The 22795-nt window shown below is 43.4% G+C and overlaps 1 protein-coding gene across 3 annotated transcripts in view; it reads right to left on the reverse strand.

The window, feature by feature from the left end:
• LIMCH1 (LIM and calponin homology domains 1) overlaps positions 1–22339 on the reverse strand; it is a 179540-nt gene extending 157201 nt beyond the window's left edge. For all 3 annotated transcript variants that reach the window (XM_086746346.1, XM_086746345.1, XM_086746344.1), the window contains exon 1: positions 22033–22339. In XM_086746346.1, the coding sequence (XP_086602472.1) occupies positions 22033–22128 (96 nt within the window). In that variant the 5' untranslated portion in view covers positions 22129–22339. The remainder of the gene's footprint in view (positions 1–22032) is intronic.
• Between the last annotated feature and the right edge of the window lie 456 nt (positions 22340–22795).

The following is a 22795-nucleotide window of genomic DNA, read 5'->3' on the forward strand; positions in this document are numbered from 1 at the left end:
AGGGATATTCGATTTCAGTGTATGTTTTAGAAAAGGAATGGCATGCTTAAAGATGGCCACAGGCGTCAGTCAAACTGTGCTCTTGATACAGCCTTCCCCTTCTGGAGTATTTCCTGTTGAGCTGCTTCAGTGATAGAGCTGGCTGAGTCCGCTGACAGGCTGGCAGACCATCTTACATGAGGAACATGCTACGGCGCACCAAACTGACAGGCAGGGCACTTCAGAGAAGGCACTCATATGTCACCATTTATTACAGAACACTTTTTGGGCAGCAGAGCTGGCTAACGATACTCTGTCTCGTTCCAGACCTCCAAGTTCAAAAGGGCCATCCCTAGGTCCAGCTGGAGATAATGCCCATTCACCTGCACAGCTGCCCAACCAGAGGCAGATTTTGCACCTGAATGTTGGAGGAGTATGGTTGTTCCCATATCTAATGTTATTAGTGCTGATTGGAGAATGTCAATTAGGTACAAGTGTTTCGTACTGATTAGCTGTTAAGATCCTGTGTATATATACCATGGGATAATAGTTATCAAGTATTCAAATGATTCATCTACTTTGCTGTGCACTAGGTCTTGTTTTTCCTCTAATATGAGATAAAATTTACAAAGCAAGAAATAAGGAAACGGGGGAAAAGAGGGGTGACTCTCACACCAGGGAGAATTACCTCCCAGGGGAACCTGCCTAATAGCATTCTTAGGGGTCACAGCAGCAAGGCCAAGAAACTAACAGCATGAAAAGCCGTTTTGAAAGCTAAAAGTTAGGTCAGAAATCTGGCAGATGCCCACATCAATAGCTAAGCATATTCTCAGGTTCAGCAATGATGAGATCTGCTCACTGCTACAGTGAGTAAAACCCTCACAATTAGAAAAAGAAAATCCACAAACAAGCTGTTTCCCAGCATGCCAGCCAAGCACGATGGAAAAGGATGCTGTGCTCAGACAGCCTCGCCTCGCAGCAAAGTCCATCTCGGAGGTCAGCCCTCAGAGACGGGTGGTCTTTTGGCTAGAGCTAAGGGCCAGCCTAGAGCAGGCGGCACGAGCTGCCTCCAGGTGTGTGAAGCTGGTCACTGTTTTCATTCCTCTGACCTCGATCCCTTAACTGAATCTAAGAGGGAGGGATGAAAAGGTCAGGTGTCCTCTACCTACATATATCCAACATTATATATATGGCTAGATGGAATAAAAGCCAGCTGAAGACTGACAATCAAAATCCTGCTTCACTCTCTGTGTGCCATCCTGCTTTGGCTTATAAACACACGTGAACATTTGTAAAAGGAACTTCAACTGAATATGTCATAACATTGTTACGCTGAAACTCATTTTCCCCTGAAATAAAAATGGTGATGCTCCTCATGCTGGCAGTCACAAAAATCTCCATAGGAACTGAATTTGCAGCATAAATTTAAGCTTCAATACCATCTTTCCTCAGTCAAAATTAATATGCCAAGCAAATAGTTTACAGAAAGCTCAGATACTTAGTTCATATGAGCCAATAATCTACTTTTTGACAAAACCAATTAAGAAAAAACCTAGCTTTAGAATTTTTATTCACCACATTTACTTAAGCACTGGAAGAAAAACCATCAAGCTCTTTAAGAGGTGGTGAGACGTGACTAAGTCTTGAATCAACTTTGTTTATTCAAATTTGTGACCAAGAGTTACTTTGCAAATCTTTTCTTCCTGTGTATTTGTCTACTTGTTTATTTCCCCCCCAATTTATATTTATATTTAGAAATTGGGTCCTCAGTAACATCGAAGGGGTGAACTGAATGGCCATACACTATAAGATACCAACAAAGCACAGACTTTTACTTAGAATGCTTGATGTTGTTCTAACACAACATTAAACAAAACCACAAGAGGACTTACCAGAGTCGTAACGCTTTCAGGCAAATACTGTGAGACTCTAGTCAGAGAAATCGCAGGAAAAAAGCTACTAATGATCCCCCAAAAACATATCCTACTGTCCATAACTTCAACCCTCAAATTTTAAGGTAACTAGATAAAGATTGATCAATTATGCCTGGCTTCTGTAAGGCCTTCTGCAAGAGCACCCAAGAAAGCACAGAGGGAGTCAGCCAGCTGCCTTCTTCCACCCTTTGCAGAACAGAAAGTCTGATTTTCAGAGAACAGATACTGATGGTGCTCACACATATGAAGGAACAGGGAAAATAAACAAGCCCCAGATACGATGACCACACTCTTGCCAGCAGGATACAACTACCTTCTTTACTGTATCTGGGGTTTTTTCTAGACCCCGCAGAAGATAATAGCTGGATCAAGTTAGTCCAGCAGGCACACTCCAGCTTCCAAAATCCTCTTTCAAGTAGCTTCATTCTGACAGCTCCTCCCTTTACTTCAAGGTCAGCTACTTTGGGAAAAAAAAGATCTATTCTCAGTTTTTCAGAAATCACCTGGACCTACAGGATTTAAGATCAAAAAGGCATTTTTCTTGGTGCCTGGTTATCAAGTGTCTGCCACGCAACTTTCCACATTCTCTTTGCCATCAGCAGAAACCTGCACAAAGCTACCTTGTGCTAAAGTCTCAAGTTTCTCCTCATTTCCACAAGAGACAGTAGCTGCAAGCATTTTCCCAGGGTTCCAGCCAAAACTTTTATTCTGCTCACCTGTGTACCCATTTGGGAGGCTGTCCTCTACTTCTGCCCACTGTCATAGTGCAACTATTGTTCCGAGAGATGATTTCATGCCAACGCACCAAAGGAGACTCGTATGATATAGACCCTGCGCTTCAAAGCCAGACAGATAAGGTTTCCTTTCTGATCAACACTTATCTTACAAAAACGGTAATAGAAGTCTTACAATGGCATTCTAAAACTTAACTCAACTTAAATATATAGTTTTCCAATTCCCTGAAGCTTTTATTTGAGATAAGCCAGCTCATGTTACAGTCGCAGCACAAAAGCAGATACAAAACCCAAGCTTCTATTGTAACATTTAAAGGGTGGGTCATCCTGTACTTTGGAAATAGCCAAAATTTTTTAAAAATTGAAGGGTGTCCAAGGCAAGAGTGATTCTCTGAGATGAGACAGTAATTTACCTCCTACCTGAACATGATAGTATCGCTTTGCTGTCCCCACAGCCTTCCAAGAATTAGCTGCAGGGAAATGTGACATCACTTTAAACTCATGGTTGGTGTGTTTGTGCGCACACTTGACAGGCACCTTCTCTTTAGACCTCCTGGTACCAGCAAAAATGACCAGCTAGTAGGACCTCAGTTTATCAACATGTTGCCTCAGAAATACTTGGCATATTTTACAACTGAATGTTATATATTGAGACAGCGCTGTCCCTACAACCACACTGACTTGTACATGCCCAAAGAGGGACTATGGGGACAAAAGAGTAAAAAAAGCCAACTGTACTGGTTTAGGTTGACCCCAGGTCCTGCACAATATTCCCTTATGAATCCTTTATTTTGTTGAATGTCCACTATCCATGAACATTTAGCACACTAAGTTCAAAACGTTGTCGTATCATGGGTCACACCAGACATACCACTTGGACTCCAAGTCATCCTCCTACCATAATACTGAATTGATTTATTGATTATCAAGATTAAGTCAAATTTATTATGGTTGCCAGTAAAATTTATTATGGATCCTTTATTACAGAAAATTAAATAATTTCTTCTTCCACCATTACAAAAAAATTACACGCATCTATTCTTGTTAAATGTACCTAACAGCTTTAGGCAGGTTTTACACCTTGTAGTTTGGTCAAAAAAGGAAAGTGAAAATTGGAGTTTTTAAATTAAAAAATTGATCCCTACTTCAAATCCGGCACAAGACATTTTAGAGAGTTCCAAATGAATACTATTATACAGTATACAAAAAAAAAAAAAAAGAAGAGACCATAGTGGGTATTAAATGAATCATTTCAGTTAGACTTTTCATTCTAATTACTGAAGTTAGTGAAGATGTTACTGAGATAAAGCAGATTTAGAACAGCATACTGATAGCAAGCAGATCCTCTACCAACACAAACTGACAGAGTAAGCTTCCACAGCCTTTATGACAGATAAATTTTGATCTGTTAACCTTCACATGCTGAATTTCAGGCAAAGAATTCAGGCGACCTGAATACCAAGGAAAAGACGACTCCACACAACAGGACAGATGTTACTGACTAGCCTGCCCAGCCCTCTCTCCCACCACAGGTCATTTCAAAACTCCTAATGTACAGACTTCTAATTCATCATGACTTCTTATTTCTAAAAAATGATCATAAGCAGGAAAAATGTATAGTAAGCCAGAAAATTCATGCTGGACAAGGTCTTTGATCGACTTTATCCAGGGAGGTGAAGATAGAAGGTCTGCAATGCTAGTCAGAAGAGTACTAATAATTACAGCAACTTATTATCGGTTAGCAAGGGAAATAAATCACTAGGACTGTATCCTGGTAGGATTAAAAAAAAATGTTCCCCAGCTAAGGGCATTTCAGCCCTGCTTCTTTCCTGTTAGAACAGGTACGGGTGGCACACAGTCCCAAATCTTGTGACTCAACAGCACCCACACTGCTCTCTCATTTAGACTGGTGCCAACTTTAAAGCCCACAGTCCAGTGAGGTATGAGAGCGACGGAAATCAGGAGACAGGAGAAAAGGAAACTGCCTGAGGATGCTAAAGAGCAAAGAACTGGTATTAAAACAAGAAAAATTCATTAGGTCACTCATATCACAGGAGACTGAGACTGAAAGCCTTAGAGAGAAACAGTTCAGGCAAGGACAATGATATTTCTTTGCCTGTACAATTTGCATGTAGGCAGCAAAAGCAGGAAAGAATTGCAGAGTTGAAGAGATGATCTTATATTTCAGCTAGCTACATGGCTTGCTCTGAGATTTCAAGACTCTCCTGGCTTGTGCCACTGTGCTCTGTTGTGTTACTAGGCAAGTCATTTATACCAAGCTTTTGATAGCTGATTACTAGTCACACATTGCTCATTTGCTATGAGTGCCTGGCATCCCAGCGCATGGAAGAGAGCCATAGCTGTGCCTCTATAATGCTACAGAATGCTAAGTACACAGCAAAGAATACAAGGTCTTAAGAGTCTCACATTAGCATACAGTCTTGAATGTATTTTCTCCGTACCACAGTCCTGGTACTTACAGTGATGGCATGAAATAAGATTGTTTTTTTGCAAAGATACTTTAGTGATGAGCACCACAGAAGGCTGAGAAAGTAATTCTGTCCTCAGGATTTGGTTAGAACAGCACATAATAACCATGGCATAGGACTGCGTGCTGAACAGTAAGGAGAAAGTGAAACACTGAATAGCTGTTCATTAAGAGCCATGCTATTCATTCTGTGCACTAAAGAGATACTCAGAAGAAACACAGCAGTGACCACGTATTTAATATGCATGCCAAGGAGGAGAACTGAGCTTGCAGAGACAACGCTATTGTATTGTTTTAGCAGGCCTGACCTTGCAAATTTCATCACGTTCCCCACGACAGAAGATAGAAACTAACACATGTAATTATTCAGATAATTCTTATTTCACTTGCATTTAACAGTCTTCAGAGAGATCAGGTTCTAAGATGCTGGGTAGTGGATGAGTAAAGTAAAACCTATGTATTTTCCCAGAAAGAATACAGCACACCTCTTGGTAATTTAATGTTTTTAAGTTTGTACATGCAATTCAGTCTAACAAATGCTGTAAGCACAGGACAGGAGATGAAGTATCAAAAGAGCAAATGGTCAAAGTATACGCTCAAATGAAAAACAGTAAGAAAAGAAATTAAGAAGTCTGATGGAAGAAGCTTTCTCATGCCGTTCTGAAGTCAAATAGCTTGGTCGGGCTTCACTGGAGGCTAACACTCCGGCAGCAGCCCATGCATAGCAGAGATATTCTGTGTATACAGGAAACTATCATCTGCATTAGTATTCACTCGTCTCCTCACAAGCTCTGCTGCTCACGAGGGCATGAAGCTGGATTTTCTGGTGCTGTATACATGAAAGCTCTACTGGTGTAGAAAGTCAGGAATTCTCAGAGGAATACACTGAGCCTTCCTCAGCTCTTTGCAATATTATAGCAGAGAAGCCACCACAACAGATTAAAAAAATCATCAATGTACTTAAAAAATGCAAATAATTTCTTTTCCCATTTGAGTTATGGAATTTACTTCTGTTAGTTTAATTTAAAGCCACAACAAAAGAGAGCAAACTGACTAAGGCCAAGTTACTACGGCCAATTTATCATGCTAAATTTCTACTGCAAAATTATAAGTCTCCTGTAAAAATTTAAGTATATAATCTTATGGTAACAACAACAACCACCAAGAAAACAGGAGTCACTCTATCAAGTTACAAAGTTTACCCTAAAAACAGAATGCTAGAGAACAAAGCTAGTGAACGTCTGGACTCAGTAAGGAAATAAGCAGCCATTACCAATGGTGGAAATGTAAAAAATGTAGTCTTTCAGGACACACACCCATGAAATCTCCCAATCAGGGACTAAATAATTAAAGAGGTCAACTCGAGCTAGAATCTTTACTCCAGCCCGGATCACTATCAGGCAATATTGGTAACAGGCATATTACATAGGAATCTCTATGGGCTACTTTATGAAAATGGAAACAGAAGCAAGCTGGTGGGCTTTGGGGCACTGATAGGCTTTGGGTTTGTAGAGCAGGGCTGGCAGTTTTAACTTTAATTGCAAAAACCAAAGGCCTAGAAAGCTATGTTCCACTCCCAGTTCCACCAAGCTTAGCTGGATCATCTGCTTGGTCTGCAATGTGGCCCTAAACCTATCCTTGGGATAGCCAAGTACAAGACAGCACAAACAAAAGGCATGGAATTTTAATTCCTTTGTCTTTGAGAGAAAGCTGGACATGTAAATTGAGTCTCTCATTTAAGAAAAAAAATAATCAATTCTCAGTACTTACTAGTAAATCTTTCTGCTGCTGAAATTTAAGAAAGCAAGTCAGTTTTTATAGTCTTCAAGAAGATGAACCTTCTGATTACAGACACAGTAACAGGAGTTTTGGTTTGTTGGTTTTTTTCAATAGGATTTAATATTATTCTCTCATTCTAGAGGCAGAATTCTATTGTGTCAGATCATGCTCACAAACACATACCTGCATTTCCAAATATTTTCCAAATATAAAATGGGCTGGTATCTGAAATCGGTAATGTCTTAAACCTAAGTCAGTTAAGTCTAAAAATAAAACACACACCAGCTGAACAGAGTATTAGAAATTCATCTCCTGTTGAAAGGGACATCAGCTCTTTTGCTCTTCTATTCACAGCTTTGTTCTTTGCAATAATGAAAAACACCTTTGTTTTTCTCCTTTCACCTCCATGGTTAGCCCACAGGAGAACTGCTCACCAGAAGCATATCAAATTCATTCAGTGCACTCTGTCAGCAGGATAAATTAGGACAAATTGATGAGCCTAGGGAAAGGGCATGAGTATGATAAAAATTAAGGGGTTATCACAATTCTTTCTAGAATTGCTCCGAACATTATAGACACAATGTGTGAATAGGTGTCATCAGATGCAGACCATGAGAGATCAATACATATGGTTAACATTCTCTTCATCATACATGAGACCCAAGGCCAGCAAAAAACGTATTCAAAAAGAAACAGATGTGGAGAGAGCACGCACCCCAGAGTTTTTCCTTTACCTGCTTATCAGCAGCAAAACAACCAGCAAAAGGAAACAAAGCTTCGCCATCCAGCCTGGACAGATGCTGGGATAAACTAAGCTACGGATCCAAAAGAGATTTACAGGAGGAATGCTCACAGATTAGCTTAAAACTGGAGCTACCAAACCATAAGACACAAGTTATTTCCAGGTGACTGCCAAGCAGCAGAGAAGCAAGAAGAACGGCCATTCAAACACCTAAACAGAAAGTACTGTCCTCTAACTACAGCTGTGCCAACAAGAACCCCAGCTGCCACCTCCATGAGAGAGGAGGATGCCAGGTTGGAGGGACACCATCTGCACCTTCAGCACTGGCAGATGGCACTGGCAGTGGTGCCATCATGACAAGAACTATCTTCCCAGGACTGTGCTACCCATGTGACCAAATGTGGAAACTGCTATAGCCATCTTCAGGGAGTGAACAACAGAAACACATGCTGAGAGACCTTCCTGTTGCTTACAGACTTCACATATGTGTTCAGGGAACAGCTGTATACAGAGTCCCAAGCACACACATAGTACCTGTGGTGCCCCAAGAACAAGCAAAGCTGAACAAAGTCTGGCTTTTAAAGTTTTTGCTTGAAAAATATTGCAGGAGAGGGGAAAAGGTAGAAAAAGGAGAGTATTTATGGTAAGTCTTCACTCTTTGCTCACGGGGCAATTAAGCTGGAACTCTAAATATGAAGGATGCAGGGCAAATTAAAAATTTTAAGCACTATAGAATTACTGGTTTAATGGGTCTGACAAATGACGGCACACTCCCGGCAAAGAGTTCTGGCTGCAGAAAGCCCTTAATCCCAATGAATAACTAACTGGGAATAATGTCAGCAAAACAGCTGTCAGGGTGAAATGCTGTTCAAGTTGACTAGAGGAACAACTGCCTAGAGCTGGAAAGCGATATGTTCAGCCCAACCTCAAAGCAAACAGCAGGAGCAGACACCACAGTTTAACTAACATCTGCTACCACCATGACCTTCTACCTTAAAAATGGGAGTATGAAGTAGGAAGACAGAAGCAACAAAGGAAAGAAGCAACTGTTCTCTGCAGAAACACAGCAGTGTAACTCTGGAATGAATTTGAGAGTTATCCAAGTCTCTTCTAAAGAGTAGATGAGGCAAGTCAGTACCTATCTGTACTCAATGCTTCCCACTTTCCACCAAGGTGGAAAGGGATACTAACTGCTGGCACAGAGTAACTGTTAAGAAAAGAAACAACTTCACAGAAATTCTGTACCAGAGAAACTTTATGAGGCTCTGCTGAGTAGCTTACTGAAGGCAGAATTGCTATTCTATACTTTCAGCAGAAAGAGTCACACCTCCCCTGCATCATGATCCTGACCCCAACCAGACCTCCCAAGAAAAATAAAGGGATTTTACAGAGGATTAGAAATGCCTGATCCATCTTATATCCTCTGAAGTGCCTACCTGTTACAGGTTGTGTTCCCTTGATGCTCTTTGTCCAGACTCCGCTCCTCCTCGTATCTTCCCTTCTCTCAACTAAATTTCTTAATATTTTTTTCTGCACTATATTTGGACTGGCTTGTCCAAACAGTGAGCTGGGATAAGATCATTCACCAGAAGCTCAGGGCATAGCAGTTGCTCTGAGCCAAGATCTCACCTACTTGGTTAAGTTCCAACTTACAGCACAGGAAATAAGAGATACTGCATTTCTTACCTGTGAAATATACTCTAGTTCCTACCATGGTGCTTGAAGTGGCAATGCAGCTTTATCAGTCCTTCAAAATATAACTAAAAAGAAGGGTCCATTCAGAAACCCAGGAACAAGTTTGGAAGAAAAACCTTGAAGCTATACGCACCAGAGGAATATGAAGATACAAGGAGGATGGAGGACCAACTACACACAAATTATTCAAGTGAGCTTGTGATAACCATTCTCCTACATAAAGATATTTAAAGCACTTAGGGCACATAGGATGCAGATAGCTGGCAGCATCCATGTGACAGCTACATCAAGCCAGTGCCTTTTGCTACCTCTACTGCTCCACATTAAGACAGTTTGCTGGGCAGTCATTTACAGACAACAAAATCCCCCAACCTTGCCCACACAAAGAGCAAGTAAAATGGTCCAGACTTCACCAGCTAAAGCTCAGATCTGAAGTCAGATGGGCTGTTGATGAGCAAGAAAGAGGCGTTCTGCTTTATTAGCAAGAACAAAGTTGTAATTTTCCTAATTGTATTAGTCCAAATAATCTGTCACTGCACTGGCAGTGAAAAAAGCTATAGTTACCACACTCTAGAAATTCCCAAGTGTGCTCTTTCCCTCCAAGAGCCTCATTAGACTTCTGGCAGGGAGAGAGGAGCAGGACAAGTGCACAGGCCAGCACACACTGCTTCGAGCTCAGTCATTTATAAGACACTTCCATGGCAATCCATAAATGCAACTGGCTGCGGATAAATTGTCAAACAGCAGCTCCTTTTGCCTCATGCCACTGTCCTAAGGAAAACTGCTATGATATACCACTGGACAACACAGGACACGAGTGTACACAGTTGGGGTGACCTTCTCCCCTTACCAGATGCTTTCTATGTCGTAGAAGAGCTATTTTTTTTTACATGCTTTTTGTTGAAGAAATTAAAGCTTTTCCTCATACTCAAACACAGAGTACCAGCAAGAGTTTTTGACATGCATAGGCATCTCAACTTTCTTGGCTCTATCATGTTTTCTTCACCAACCACTTACGTCTTGCATGCAACTGCATTTCTAATTCAAAAGCCCTCTCCCTCCCCATCACATACAAAAATAGGAGCATATGTTTTGCTCTTTCCGTACATTTTGGTGTATGAGATGCCTACCTTCTCCCTCTCTGTCCTAAAAGAAAACCTCAGCCTGGTTGAGGTTGTGCACACTAGAAAATGTTCACTGCCCACAGCTATCACTGACAGCCCCTTCCCCCCCAGTACCTGTTTCCTGGGAGTACTGGAGCCCAGATCAAGCTGTGGGAAAACGTCACTTCGATGCTTCCTGTTGGAGCTTCCCATCCTGTGCAAAGGCTGCCACCACTGCTACTTCTTAAAGTCAGCTCTTCCTAGTCACGTAGCCCTGTACCCCAAGCACACAGTGATGGGATGTTCCCCTTTCCCTACACAGAGATCCCTCTTACGCTTTTCCTTCTCTTGGGAGATACCAAAAGACAGGGAAAGGCAGAAAACAAAAGCTTTTAACACAGTTTGAGATTGCACCACTTCCAAGAAGCCCACTTGGGCTTTGATCTATCGATCGCCTTTAATGTGGGAAGCTGAAATTGAAGTTTTCTCCACATAATTCTAAAATGAAAAAGAAAACCCAGTATGGCACTGGGAGAATTAAGTACTGCACAGAAAAACTAACAAATATTGAGGGGGGCAGAAAAACCACAAATACCAGCTCTGCCTATAACCAGAATATGCTCTCAAGAGTCTTGGTTGAAATCCGAAAATAAAAAGTAAAGAACTAAAACTATTATTCAGCAGTGCTACACCAGAGACACTAGCAAACTACAGTGAATGGAAATTAATGGGTAAAATCCCACAAGCAGTGATAGACAAGTTTTCTATTAAATCTCACTGGAATGTCACCTCGGAGATACCCCTGTGAATTTTCATTAAGTTATCCCACAGCTATCTACAACAGCTTTGCTTACTTTCTCCCCTGAAGCTACTCACAAGACCAAAATGAGGGAAAGGAATGAAGTAGCAAAGCATTTATTACTGAGATGCATTTTAAATGAAAATACGGATCTTTTTGTTTAAGACACTCGGAGAAGGTTCTAGTACCGACGGCAGTGCATCCTTCATATGTGAGGCTGGAACAAATCCAATTTCATGTCTGTCTTTGAAAAGCACCCATACCAAGGCAACCTCTGCAAATCTAACTGGGGACTGCTTCCCAGGAGAAAATAATCATTGAAAGATAAGTGAGGGAGGTGAAATTACTCTGCAGCTTCACCAGCTTTATTTTTAACACCCTGCTCCCTTTACACTCATCTCCTCACAGGGAATAACTTAACCCTCAGCTGTGCTGTGCCAATCTAAGAGGCTCTGGATGCCAGGAACTGCAACGCAACAGCTGCCTATGCTGGAACCACCACAAAACTGCCACCACCTCAGCTTTCAGAAGTGGCCATGTGCATAGGCCATCCTGAGAGAACAGGGCAACGTTCAGTACAGCCCGTATCTCTGGCGGGCAGAAGCACCCACCTCGTCAGAAAGCACCCATCAGCCCAGCACCCTCAGCAGAGCAGCAACACAGATCTGAAGGAAGGAGAAAAATAAGGCCCCAGCAAGACTGAAGATCTGCATGTTCATAATTAAAATATTTTGAGGGTATTTTTGCTTCTCTTTAGAAAAGGCAAGCTGTTTCTAATAAAGGATCATTTGAGTCGCTTGAACTTTGTTGATTTATGAGTTTTTTCATGTTATTCCAAAACTGAAGGCCTCCTTGTCAAAACAAAAATTGGTTTTGGGAGGGGTAGGATGTTAGGTTAAGCTTTTATACAATTTCTTTCAACTCAGGAGACAGTCACCTTTATGACTCACCGACTCTGACACCTCCTTTTGCTTGCCAGCATAATTTTGTGTGGAAAACAGTTTATTTTCTTGGCTATCTTTAATTGATTCAAACACTGGCAGAAGACAGACACTGCACATGCATACTCCCAAATCAGGACTTTCCTTTTCCCAGACCACAACTTTAAAAAGCAACTCATCAGAATCAGGAAAATTATAAACAGAAAAAACACTTAAACAGTTGCTGTTTTTTTTTTTCCTGTTCAGATTACATATTTACAGTTATGCTGCTGGACTGAAAGAAAATTTCCAGAGTTTTTTGTTGCAACAATACATGCGAGTTAGCCCACTGAAATGAGTCACAACAGTCGCATACACACAGAGCCAAGGGATTCAGTGCTGAACGCCCTGGCACACTGGGCATCCCTGCCCACGCCGGTCTGACAGAGGCAAGGCGGTCACTTCTGCCTCTCCTCATTCCTTCCTCCCCTTCCCCAAACCCAGTCAGAAAATGCCCACTGCTAAATAGCAGACTTTAGCTAACACATCATGGCTCCTTTTTAAATTGGAAAAAAAAGAGTGGAAAATACACAAGAAAAATTGTTAACAAAGGCAAGCAGACAATAATAATTAAAACAAAGAATTATGCAAAAAAAAAGGAGGGGGAGGGAGAGAGACTTCTGTGCTTTTCCTCAGACACTGAGGCTTCCTTTCTCTGACAGCAGGCTGAAGAAAAATCTCTTATTCAATAATTTTCTAGATTAATAAAGTAGGCATTTGCATGAAGAGTTTCCAGAGTTTGTTTGGGGGGAGATGGAGGCGACTACCCAATACACCCATGTCAGGTATAAAACATGCATCACTGATGTTCAATCATTATGAGTTCCACAATTTCCTAGAATATTTATATGCTATTGAAGACTGATGTGATAGGTTTGGATTCGGGGGTTACATTTGTTTTAAGACCTTGCAGAAAGACTTCTGAATTCCACCAGAGCCACAATCTTCTGCTGTGATACAACAGCATAACGTAGCCCTCTGCATTTCATGGAAAACAATGCTTGCAAATCAAAGCACCACAAAGAGGTTTTAACCTCAGACTCCTGCCCTCTGTAGCCATGCAACCATTCTGCTCTCACTTGAAATCAGTTATTTATGGGCATCAGCCTCCGCTTACGCAACAGCAAGACTGTGCTTCTCAAGTCGGAGCAAAGGTTACAACTACTTGTGCCAGCCTGTGGCCTGCCACTGAAGTACAAATTCATCTGAGTTTCTTGGCCTTCTGGTTTTAGTGGAAAGGTCAGTTGGAGCTTTTTTTCTGTCACTTTGGAAGTGGAAAGTTCCAATCCTGGAAGATACACTTTTCTTCATCTTCAGTTCACAGCTTCTCCTTCCAAGAGTCCTATCCTGTGTAAGGGATTTCACATGATGCAGTGTTACCAATCATTATCAATACTGTATGTCAAAGTCCTTGCCCTGCACTTTTGCTGGATTTATCAGATCTAAACGAAATTTTGGGAACTATTGTGCATTAATCTTTCTACAGATTTCAGCTCCTCACTGTTGGTGAGAAAAACCTGAATCCCAGCAATGTATGACCTGAGGAACAGAAGGCAGGTAACAGCCTAATTTATCTTCTAAATTATTCCTTAATCCAGCCAAAGACTTGATTGCTCACCATTGCAATACTGCACTGAGATCTACCAACACCTACAGGAAGGGAGCCAATAGGGAAGTTATTTCCAGTCTCAGGATGAGGACTTCTTGTTTTTGCACTATGTTGAGTATGTGCAGCCACTTTCCCTACAGCTTGTAGATAACTAGAGGGCTGGGATTCTCCTGAAACCCATGGAGAGGTCAGATGGAGGTAGGGAGATTTTGGAGGCTAGAATAGTATAGGGAAAAGACAGCACAGAGAATTTTTTCCTTTTGTGCTGTTCCTAAAACTCACTGTGGGATCACACAGTGCAAAAATCCCTGTCTTATTTCCAGTACTAACCAGGATCATGGAGAAAAGTCTGTGGAGGAGAGATTAATGGAGAGCATTTCCCTCTTACCTTACTCATTCAGCCGTGCAAAGCAGTGTTAAAGAATTGCTTCCCCTGCCTCCACCACGCTGCTCCTTAGCCTGTGAAGTGCTCTGTGAATCACTGACAATGATGCTAGAGCCAACAAGCCCCAGCAATATTATTTTTCAAAATCTTGGCTTGTCAAAGTTGATTTAAAAATCAAGCTGTCTTTAATACTAGGCATGAGACCTCAAAATAGCAGAAACCAAAAAAATAGGGCTTCTCTTCAAATGGGCAAATCAAGTGGATTTTCTCCTTTCCTCACCAACCAAGAAGCCACTAGATTATTTCAAGTCAATTTTAACATAAGATGCAAGTTCTATTGTTCACTCTATTGTTAAGCTAGCCATTCTGCTAAAGTAAGGATTACTACCAATAATCATTATATATACAAACATACAATAAAGAAACTAGTTAACAGTAGCAAGTTATACTAGAACGGAGCAGAGTGGCTATCAAGGTAGAGGATACATATAACCAACTAATACCACAAACAAAAAAAAACTTGTTAAGGATTTAAAATCTAAATTCTCAAAAATTAAGCCTGCACATCATCTTCTCAAGATCTGAGAAGCAAGGAAAATAATTTCAGTTCCTTATTGGTCAATTATAGCAGCACACAATGAATTAAATAACAACAAAAAAAAAAATCCCACCAAGCCAAGGAAATCAGTTTTATTTACAGTCATTTAAAATAAAAAAAGGTTTAGCAAAAATAATTATATTGGAATCCAAACACATTTTACACTGCCTTGAGGAGTTTCTGCAAAGGAAACTCAGTAGCATACCCTGAAAATGTCTGCCATAAGCCACAGGAGTTTTGCTTTTGTATAGAGAAGGATCCTGTTCATGTAAACAGGCTCTTAAGCACGACAATAATGCAAGCAACCGATAAAATAGCATTAAAAATAAAACTAAGCGATGTTCACTCATCCCCTGTTCACTTCCCCCATCAGGAAGTCACAGGTGCACAGAACAATTCAGGACGGTGGGGACCTCAGGGGGCCTAACGTCGAACCTCCTGCCCCATGCAAGCGCAGCTCCCAGGCCCAACCAGGCTGTTCCAAACTCTGTCCAAACAAAGTCAGGCACGAAACCTTCCAGGGACAGCCGTCTCCCAGCCTCTCAAGGCAACATACATCAATGCTCAACTGGCCTTGTGGTGGCCTTATACCAAGTCATAACCTTCCCTATTTTAGTTTACGACAAGCGTCTTGCCCTCCTGCCACGTATCTCTGTGAAGTGCCTGGCTCTGTCTTCTCAAAAAACTTCCCATAGGTACTGGGGGACTACCACTATGTCCCCCCAAAACTGCTACAGGCTGAACAAGTCCAACTCACAGCAAGTCCTCCAGCCCCAACCGGCCTGGGCGCTCTCTGCTCAGCTTCCTCCATCTTGTCAATGTCCTTCCCATACTCTGGGCCCCAAAACTGGGTGCAGTATTTCAGGAGTGACCTAGCAAGTGCCAAGCAGAAGCAAACAACCACTGCCATCAATCTACCAACCCCAGAATAACCACGAAGGGCTAAACCTCTCCTGCTGCCAAGACATGGCAGACCCGTGCTGAGCCTGGTGTCCCGCAGGCCCCCCCAGGTCCCTTCCAGCAGAGCTGCTACCCCAGCAGCCACTCGCTGCCCTGTCCCAGGCACAGGGAGTACATTTACTTTGTTTATAAAATAAGAGGCAGTAATAGGCAGAGGTTGTTTTTTTTTTTTTCATCTTAAGCTGGGGCAAATTACAGTTCTTCGCATTCTTACAAGGCTGTCTGGAGGACACACAGCCCTTTCACCTGAGACAGCGATTAACACAGCTAGGAGAAGCTTCAGGTATCAATTTTGGTGTTATGTTATTGATGCCATAGTAGCTGTTGTAGGCATTGTGATCTAAGGGACTAAGTGGGGCAAGGAAAGACAGGACTTTCCTCTTTAAATTACATATTGGAAGGAGGAGGAGGGAAAGCTTAGATCTTCAGGATCTGCATGCCAAAACGTTCATACCTTCCCCCCATGGAGCTGCCCTTTTAAATGACACTTTCACCCCTATAAATCTTGCTTTTTCTATAACATTGTTCCAAAACTGCTCTTGTTAGGATGCATGTAGAGAACCAATGCACAGAAGTATTCATCCGTGGATAAAAAGCTTCTAGACTGGTAGATTTTTCAAACAAATACAACGTAGTTTTTATAACCTGTAGGGAAACAACACTTTCCAAATTGGCCAACACATTTTAGAAGCTAGAAAACAATTCTGCTGTATCAATCTGCTATTTATTCTCCATACTTGGGAAATATTCCACCTTCCTTTCTAGAGGACTAATGTTTTCCTTTAAAAAATATTTTAAAACGTAGTTAACACTAGCAGAACAAGTGCAATGAAGTTACACAGCTGTGTTAACTGACCTTCACCACCCATTGCATAATGGCATTCCAGACTCTGGTGTTAAGGGCAGATCTTTCACCTATTTTAAAATTTTAGTACTGAAAGGAGAAATTAATTCAGTTTTAAGACAATTAACAGCTCAGTCCTGCATTTCCTGATGTTATTCCTTTATCAACAGTATTGTTGTTCTGATTCTTCTCACCCTCGTGCCAAGCTCTACTTGTAACATGGCTTAAATGGATCTCATGACAAGGGGACCGGGTCCATGCATACAGGACAGGAGGTCAGCTGCCAGGCAACTGGGAGAGGAAAAAATTTCTACAAGGTGGTAGTCTGACAAGGTCAGAGAGTTTGGGCGGGTTCTTCTACCGCCTTTAAATCAATTTAGTTTCCATTCCACTGAATGACTAACTCAACCAGAATGAAGAGCATCCGATCTGCCCTACCTGCAGTCCCTAAACGCTGCCCTGGAGGAGATGTAGAGGCAGCAGGGAAGAATTCCTCTTCAGGTTCAGTCACCACAACCACAGTAAAATCATTCTGCATTTGCATCCATCCAGGACAAGCAGCCAGCCACACATCTTTTGACTCTTCATAGTTGCCTTATAGACACTGTGGGAAGGATTCATCTGGCCTAACTCTAGTCCACCAATCAGGCAACATGTCTAATCCATTTGCACAGGTTTCTTCTAGTCTGAGAATACACTTGCTCACTTTAATAAATTCATTCTCAATACATTATTTACAGTATATAGGTAAGACACTCTCCCAGCAGAAGAAAAAGAGAAAAAAAAAAGAAAGAAAGGCTAAGCGCTAAGAAATTTGAAGTGAAGGCACTGCTAGGAGGCCAATTCAACAACTTTCCTACAATGTTTGATTAATAAAACCATGCAATCTTAAAGCTTAGTACATAATTTTACACTTAAATGGTTGTACTCAAATAAGTCAGACTGACTTCTCTGGAACTGCACGTGCAGAAAACCTTTGTTCAATTTGATCCATTCCTACCCAAATAAGAGCAAGTCTACAGTGGCACCTGAAGGTCCCAGTCTGGCGAGAGACACCACCATTGTAGGAACTATATCAATGTTTGGAGGAACTAGAGTCCTATTCAAGGACCTTAAAATCAACTTCACAGCAAAGGAAGGTAGACGTCTACACGTATTTGGAAACAGAAACACTCCTGCAGAACATAGGTTACATGTATATTGAATGAATGACTTAGCTTAACCAATACTTTTCATCAAAAGAGCTTTATCTCTGATGTTCCTCAAATGTCATACCACATTTTCAAGGTCATAGAAACAAACTGGAGTATTCCTCAAGTTCCAGCCCCCTACAGCAGATATTCCAATCAAGTCCCTTCACCAATTAGAAAAGATTTTGTCAATGAACTACCTTCGTCTCCTTTGTTATGTTTTTGCAATGGGAGCCATAAGCCTCAGCTCTCTTGCATTTCATCTGCATGAGAGAGAGACACCCTGAAGAAACCTTGTTTCCAGACTCCTGGCTCAAGACAATCATGTGAAGTTTTTTTGTCCAAGTCACATCTCTGGTTTTATGCCTCTCATACTCTTTCATAGAGATGGTGGTGCAGAACTGGTATGTCTCTTCTGCTGTATGACACAGCAAAGCCAGAAGCACTACGGAATACATATGATCCCACCACTTCTGGAAGCAGCGCCACTGCTACCAACTTCAAACTGCCACCTTCAATGCGGAAATCTAACACAAGTAAGCGCTTTGCTAGAATGGAAAAATAAAATAACCCACCCACACCCAACAAGCCCCTCTGCCTGGCAAATTTCTCCTCAAAGAGAATGTATATAGGAGAAAGGTAGCAGACTTACTAGAAACTGATGGGTTTTAGCCTGTACATATCTAGAGGGAATGGCAGAGTCAAGCACTGACCACAGGGGACAGAAAAGCAGCCCTTGTTTATTACTACCATACTACTATACAGGAAGCTTTCTTATCAGCTGGCAAAGTTTCTAAGGAATATAAGTCTACGGAAAAGCCATCCCTAATTGAACCAAGTCTCAACAACGAGGAGAGTGCATATTAATGAGGCAAGGCTAGGAGGTGCGATGAGGAGATAACAATACCCTTAGGAGTTACACTGGTATTAAATGCGACTTTATTACTCTATTACTCTCTTATGAATCTTTACAGCAAGAATAACTCTGTTTATACTCATGTTCTTTCCATCATCAGTTACTCTAGTTCAAACACACATGCGGGGAACCTTGACATTTTAAAATAACAGGCCATTAGATTAAATTAGATTTGTTATTTTGCTGTAGTAACCCACTAGGCTTTACAAGGCTGATATACTCTTTCAGTGAAACTAAGATGCCTTAATTGAAACGAGATACTACACCTTTAATAATGCAGATTGATGTAGCTCTCTCACAGGGTTTTTCATTTGGAACCTTTATCTTAATTCCTCTGAGTGCTACTAATATGGTTCATTTTATCATTAAGAGGGCACTCTTCACTTGAGTAGCACATGACAAGCTAAACTAAAATAATAGGAGTGGTTTACTGTTACACAGAGGGATGGCACGCTTGATATTTATGCAAAATTAAGCAAGAGTGATCTCAGGTTTCCTACCCAAAGTGACTTGCAATCAAAACAGAAAGCCCACAGAATTCCAAAATCTCCCCTTTTGCAACATACAGATGACACCAAATCTATCACTACTCGAAATACTCTCTGACAAAACACAAACTGTTAAATGTATAAGCAGCCTTGTCAGTAAGAGTCAGAGCTCTGGTCCTTTTCCCTACTCAGGGGGAACACCTTAGGGCTACTGATTCAAAGCTCCAGGGAGAGACAGGAGGATTATTATGAGGATCCATCCAAATTTCAGTGCCACTTAGACTCCCCCATCCTGCAGTGTCCAGATGAGAGTAACGCCAGCTGAGGAAAAAGAAGACTTTTGGCACTCAGAAGAACTGCTCTGGTGAAAGGTCACAGACCCAAGGAGTGAAAAAAAGACCCCTAAGCCCTCTGGACCGGAGGGGGAGGTGTCTTGCAGATCTAGACATTCAGCACTTCAGGTCTTAGCTTCTCATCTGTAAAAAGAGGATAGCCTTCCTTTCCAGCCCCACCATAGGAGAAATGCAGGGCAGACCACAGGGTGGATTCCTGTCAGTGCCACACGATGGTGATAGCACTCACACAAGGATTTAAACCAGATGAGAATCCAACTAGCGAGTCACACAACTTAATCATTAGAAATAAAAATGCACAGCAAGCTCAGATTTTTAGATCTGTCCATTTCTGCTTTAATTTCCTTGTGTGGCACTATTTTACAGCCTAAGACAGGTTTTAAGTTGTCTCACACCGCTAACATCCTCACTAGCCTGTCTTCTCCATAGTAGGGAGGTCCACCAGCCCTGCCTGCAACCATAATGGTTTCTTTCATCCTCGCTTGAGAGAGATGTCATTTTGAGCAGTCAGAAGCGAGCTGGAAGACACAAGACACTGGACATTTGCTGAAGTCTCTAGGCCAAAGAATAAATTGGTGAGAGACAATTACAGAGCCAGCTGAAGCAGATGGGACTAGCAACCAGACACAGCATGACCCCTATTTCTGGTTTTCACCCAAATCAATAGGGCTTGGCACACTGAATGTTGATATCTATAACATTCCTTGATTTTTTATTTTAAGACTGACATTGCTTTTCAGTAACTTTGGACTAATGCGTCAAGTTCCACATAATTCATTCAGTCCAAATCACCCAGACTTAAAATGGTGAATGCTGAGCAGATTTTTGGAAGAGATAACAACCCTCATGCTCCAGAGCTTAAGCCAAACTGGGATTAAAAGGAAATATAACATGTTAGGCAAATTAAGCCACATTTGCTTCATTGACAGCTTCTTCCTCCTTTCTCTTAGAAGAGGCAGCCATTCGGGGAATTGCTGGAAAGGCAGATGCTTCCCTCTCGCACCACAGCTATGGCGATGCTCCAGGCTCCTCACACTCTCCCTAAGGCAGGAGAACAGTGGCGACAGTAAGTGTCGTGGTGCACATTACAGCTTCATTACCCATGCATCAAGGAGATTTTCAGCATGAAGGAGGAAGCACAAGAAGTTATAGACAGATTCCTTCTTACACACGGACCTCTCGGGCCTGCAGGGAGGGCAGAAGGAGTTAAGCGCCCTTCTGCTCTGCTCATCAGGTCCTGGGTCACACAAGTACAGGTGCGAGACCTCCTGTCACGGCAAAGCGCGGAATAAACTGCCCAAGAGGGAAGTTTCCTCCTGACCCACAAGTTTCTGCTCTTACACAGGAAGACTTACACTCCCTTAATAATTATGACACCTGGAGTGATTGCTGGCAGCTTCATTACCTACAGAGAATTGCTTTGCCATGGAGTTCTTGGCTTGGTTAGCAGTCAGCAGCACCCACGGTCACAAGGTATTTCATGTACCGTATGTATGACGGAGTCATGTGCCTCTCTCTTGGTCCTGTATTATAAAGAAGGCTCTATAGAAACCTCTGTATTCATCTTCCCAAGACAAACAGTGTTTATACGCATCCACTTTTCCTCTTCCAGGCTGCATACTCACCTTTCCTTGGCACAAAACCCCTTCTTTTCACATTCCTCATTGTTCTTCTGCGTCTGATCCTACAACAGCCAGTTTACTGTGGCAGTGCCAATTCCCTGAAGTCTGACACAGCATTACCTTTCCAGCTGATACTAGAGTGAACCATGACAGTCAGAAATTCCCAGGCCTTCAGGGAATCTTAAAAGTCACAACAATTTTAACAATGATTTGTCTAATCACTGTCGGAAAACAGAATCCACTCAGGCTTACTAAAAGCTGCAGATTAAATTCAAAGCCCGCAGCTGCAGGGAGCTGCTACCCCGGCATCTGAGTTTATACCACCTTCACCCGTCTTCTGTACCGGCGAAGAGCTATTTAAAGCGTCTCTATTGTGACATGCCAAAATATTTAACTATTAAATTTCACCAGCCACCTGCCTGTCTTCGCATTTTACCGCACGAGCGAGCAGCCAGCAGATCTATTTTTCTGCCCTGCCTGAAGAGCGAGACCGGGTGTCCCTGGCTGTTCACCCCCCCACCCCGCGCACTGCGGAGCGCTACCTGCGCGGCTCCTTTGACAGCCGCCTCCTTCATCCCAGCCCCGGGGGCGGGGAGGGGAAATGCGATTAAGAGATTAAGTTTGGAAAAGATGCGCGGGGTGGGGGGGCATCCAAAGGCGCGCAGGTTGCGCGGGGGACTGAGCCGCGGCCTCTTTCCCCGCAGCGAGCGAAGCGGGAGGGCTCGGGACGAAGCTCAGCGTGGAATAAAACACCCGCAGTCACCGCGACGCGGGCGGGGGAAGGACACGGGGCCGTGCGGCAGGGTGTCCCCCGTGGGGGTCAGGCGGTCTTACCTCGATCCACTTCTGAGCCTCGGTGAAGGCCAGCTCAGGCTGGGGGGGCTCGGGGGGAGCCTGAACCTCTCCCAGCTCCAGCCCGGGGCTGGCCATCTGCAGGGCTGCGGCGGAGGAGCCGCCGGCCACCGAGCCGCCAGCCCGGGGCGAGCCGCGGCTGCGACGGGGGCCTCTCCGCTCCTGTCTTCTCCCTGCCTGGCAGCCGCCGGGGCAGGGGCAGGGGCAGGAGCCGGTGGCGGCGGTGGCGGCGCTCCGCAGCCCGCCTGGCTGCAGCCCGGCTGCGGTAACCGCTCTCCGCGGCTGCCCCGTCCGCCCGGCCCTCCCCTCTCCTCCCTCCCTCCCTCGCCTGCCGCCCCGCCCGCCCCGCCGGCGGAGCAGCGCTGCCCTGAGCTGCCAGCTAAAAATAAAAGCAGACGGGCGAAGCCGCTTTGCTTTCAGCCCATGCAAATGCCCGCGCCGCCGCCTCCCCCCCGCCAGCATCGCATGGCGGGCGGCGCTGCGGCCGGGGGTGTGGGGGCGGGCGCCCCCGGCTTTGGCGGGGGAGAAGCCAGTACCCCCGGCCCCGCGGCTCCTGGAGGGCACCGAGCCGCCCGGCGAGCTGCTGTGGCGTCGAGCGAACACCTGATTAATTAACGTTCTCGTAGGGAGCACCCCTGAGCCGCCAGCCCCCGCGGCGGGGGAAGGCTCTGCTCCCCCGCCCGGACCCTCGCCCGCTGGCCTGGGGACCGTGGGGGTCCCGGCCCCGGAGCGGAGCCCCGGCAGG

This window comes from Chlamydotis macqueenii, chromosome 4 (assembly GCF_036417535.1).
Source record: "Chlamydotis macqueenii isolate bChlMac1 chromosome 4, bChlMac1.mat, whole genome shotgun sequence".
In the NCBI taxonomy this organism is placed as follows: domain Eukaryota; kingdom Metazoa; phylum Chordata; class Aves; order Otidiformes; family Otididae; genus Chlamydotis; species Chlamydotis macqueenii.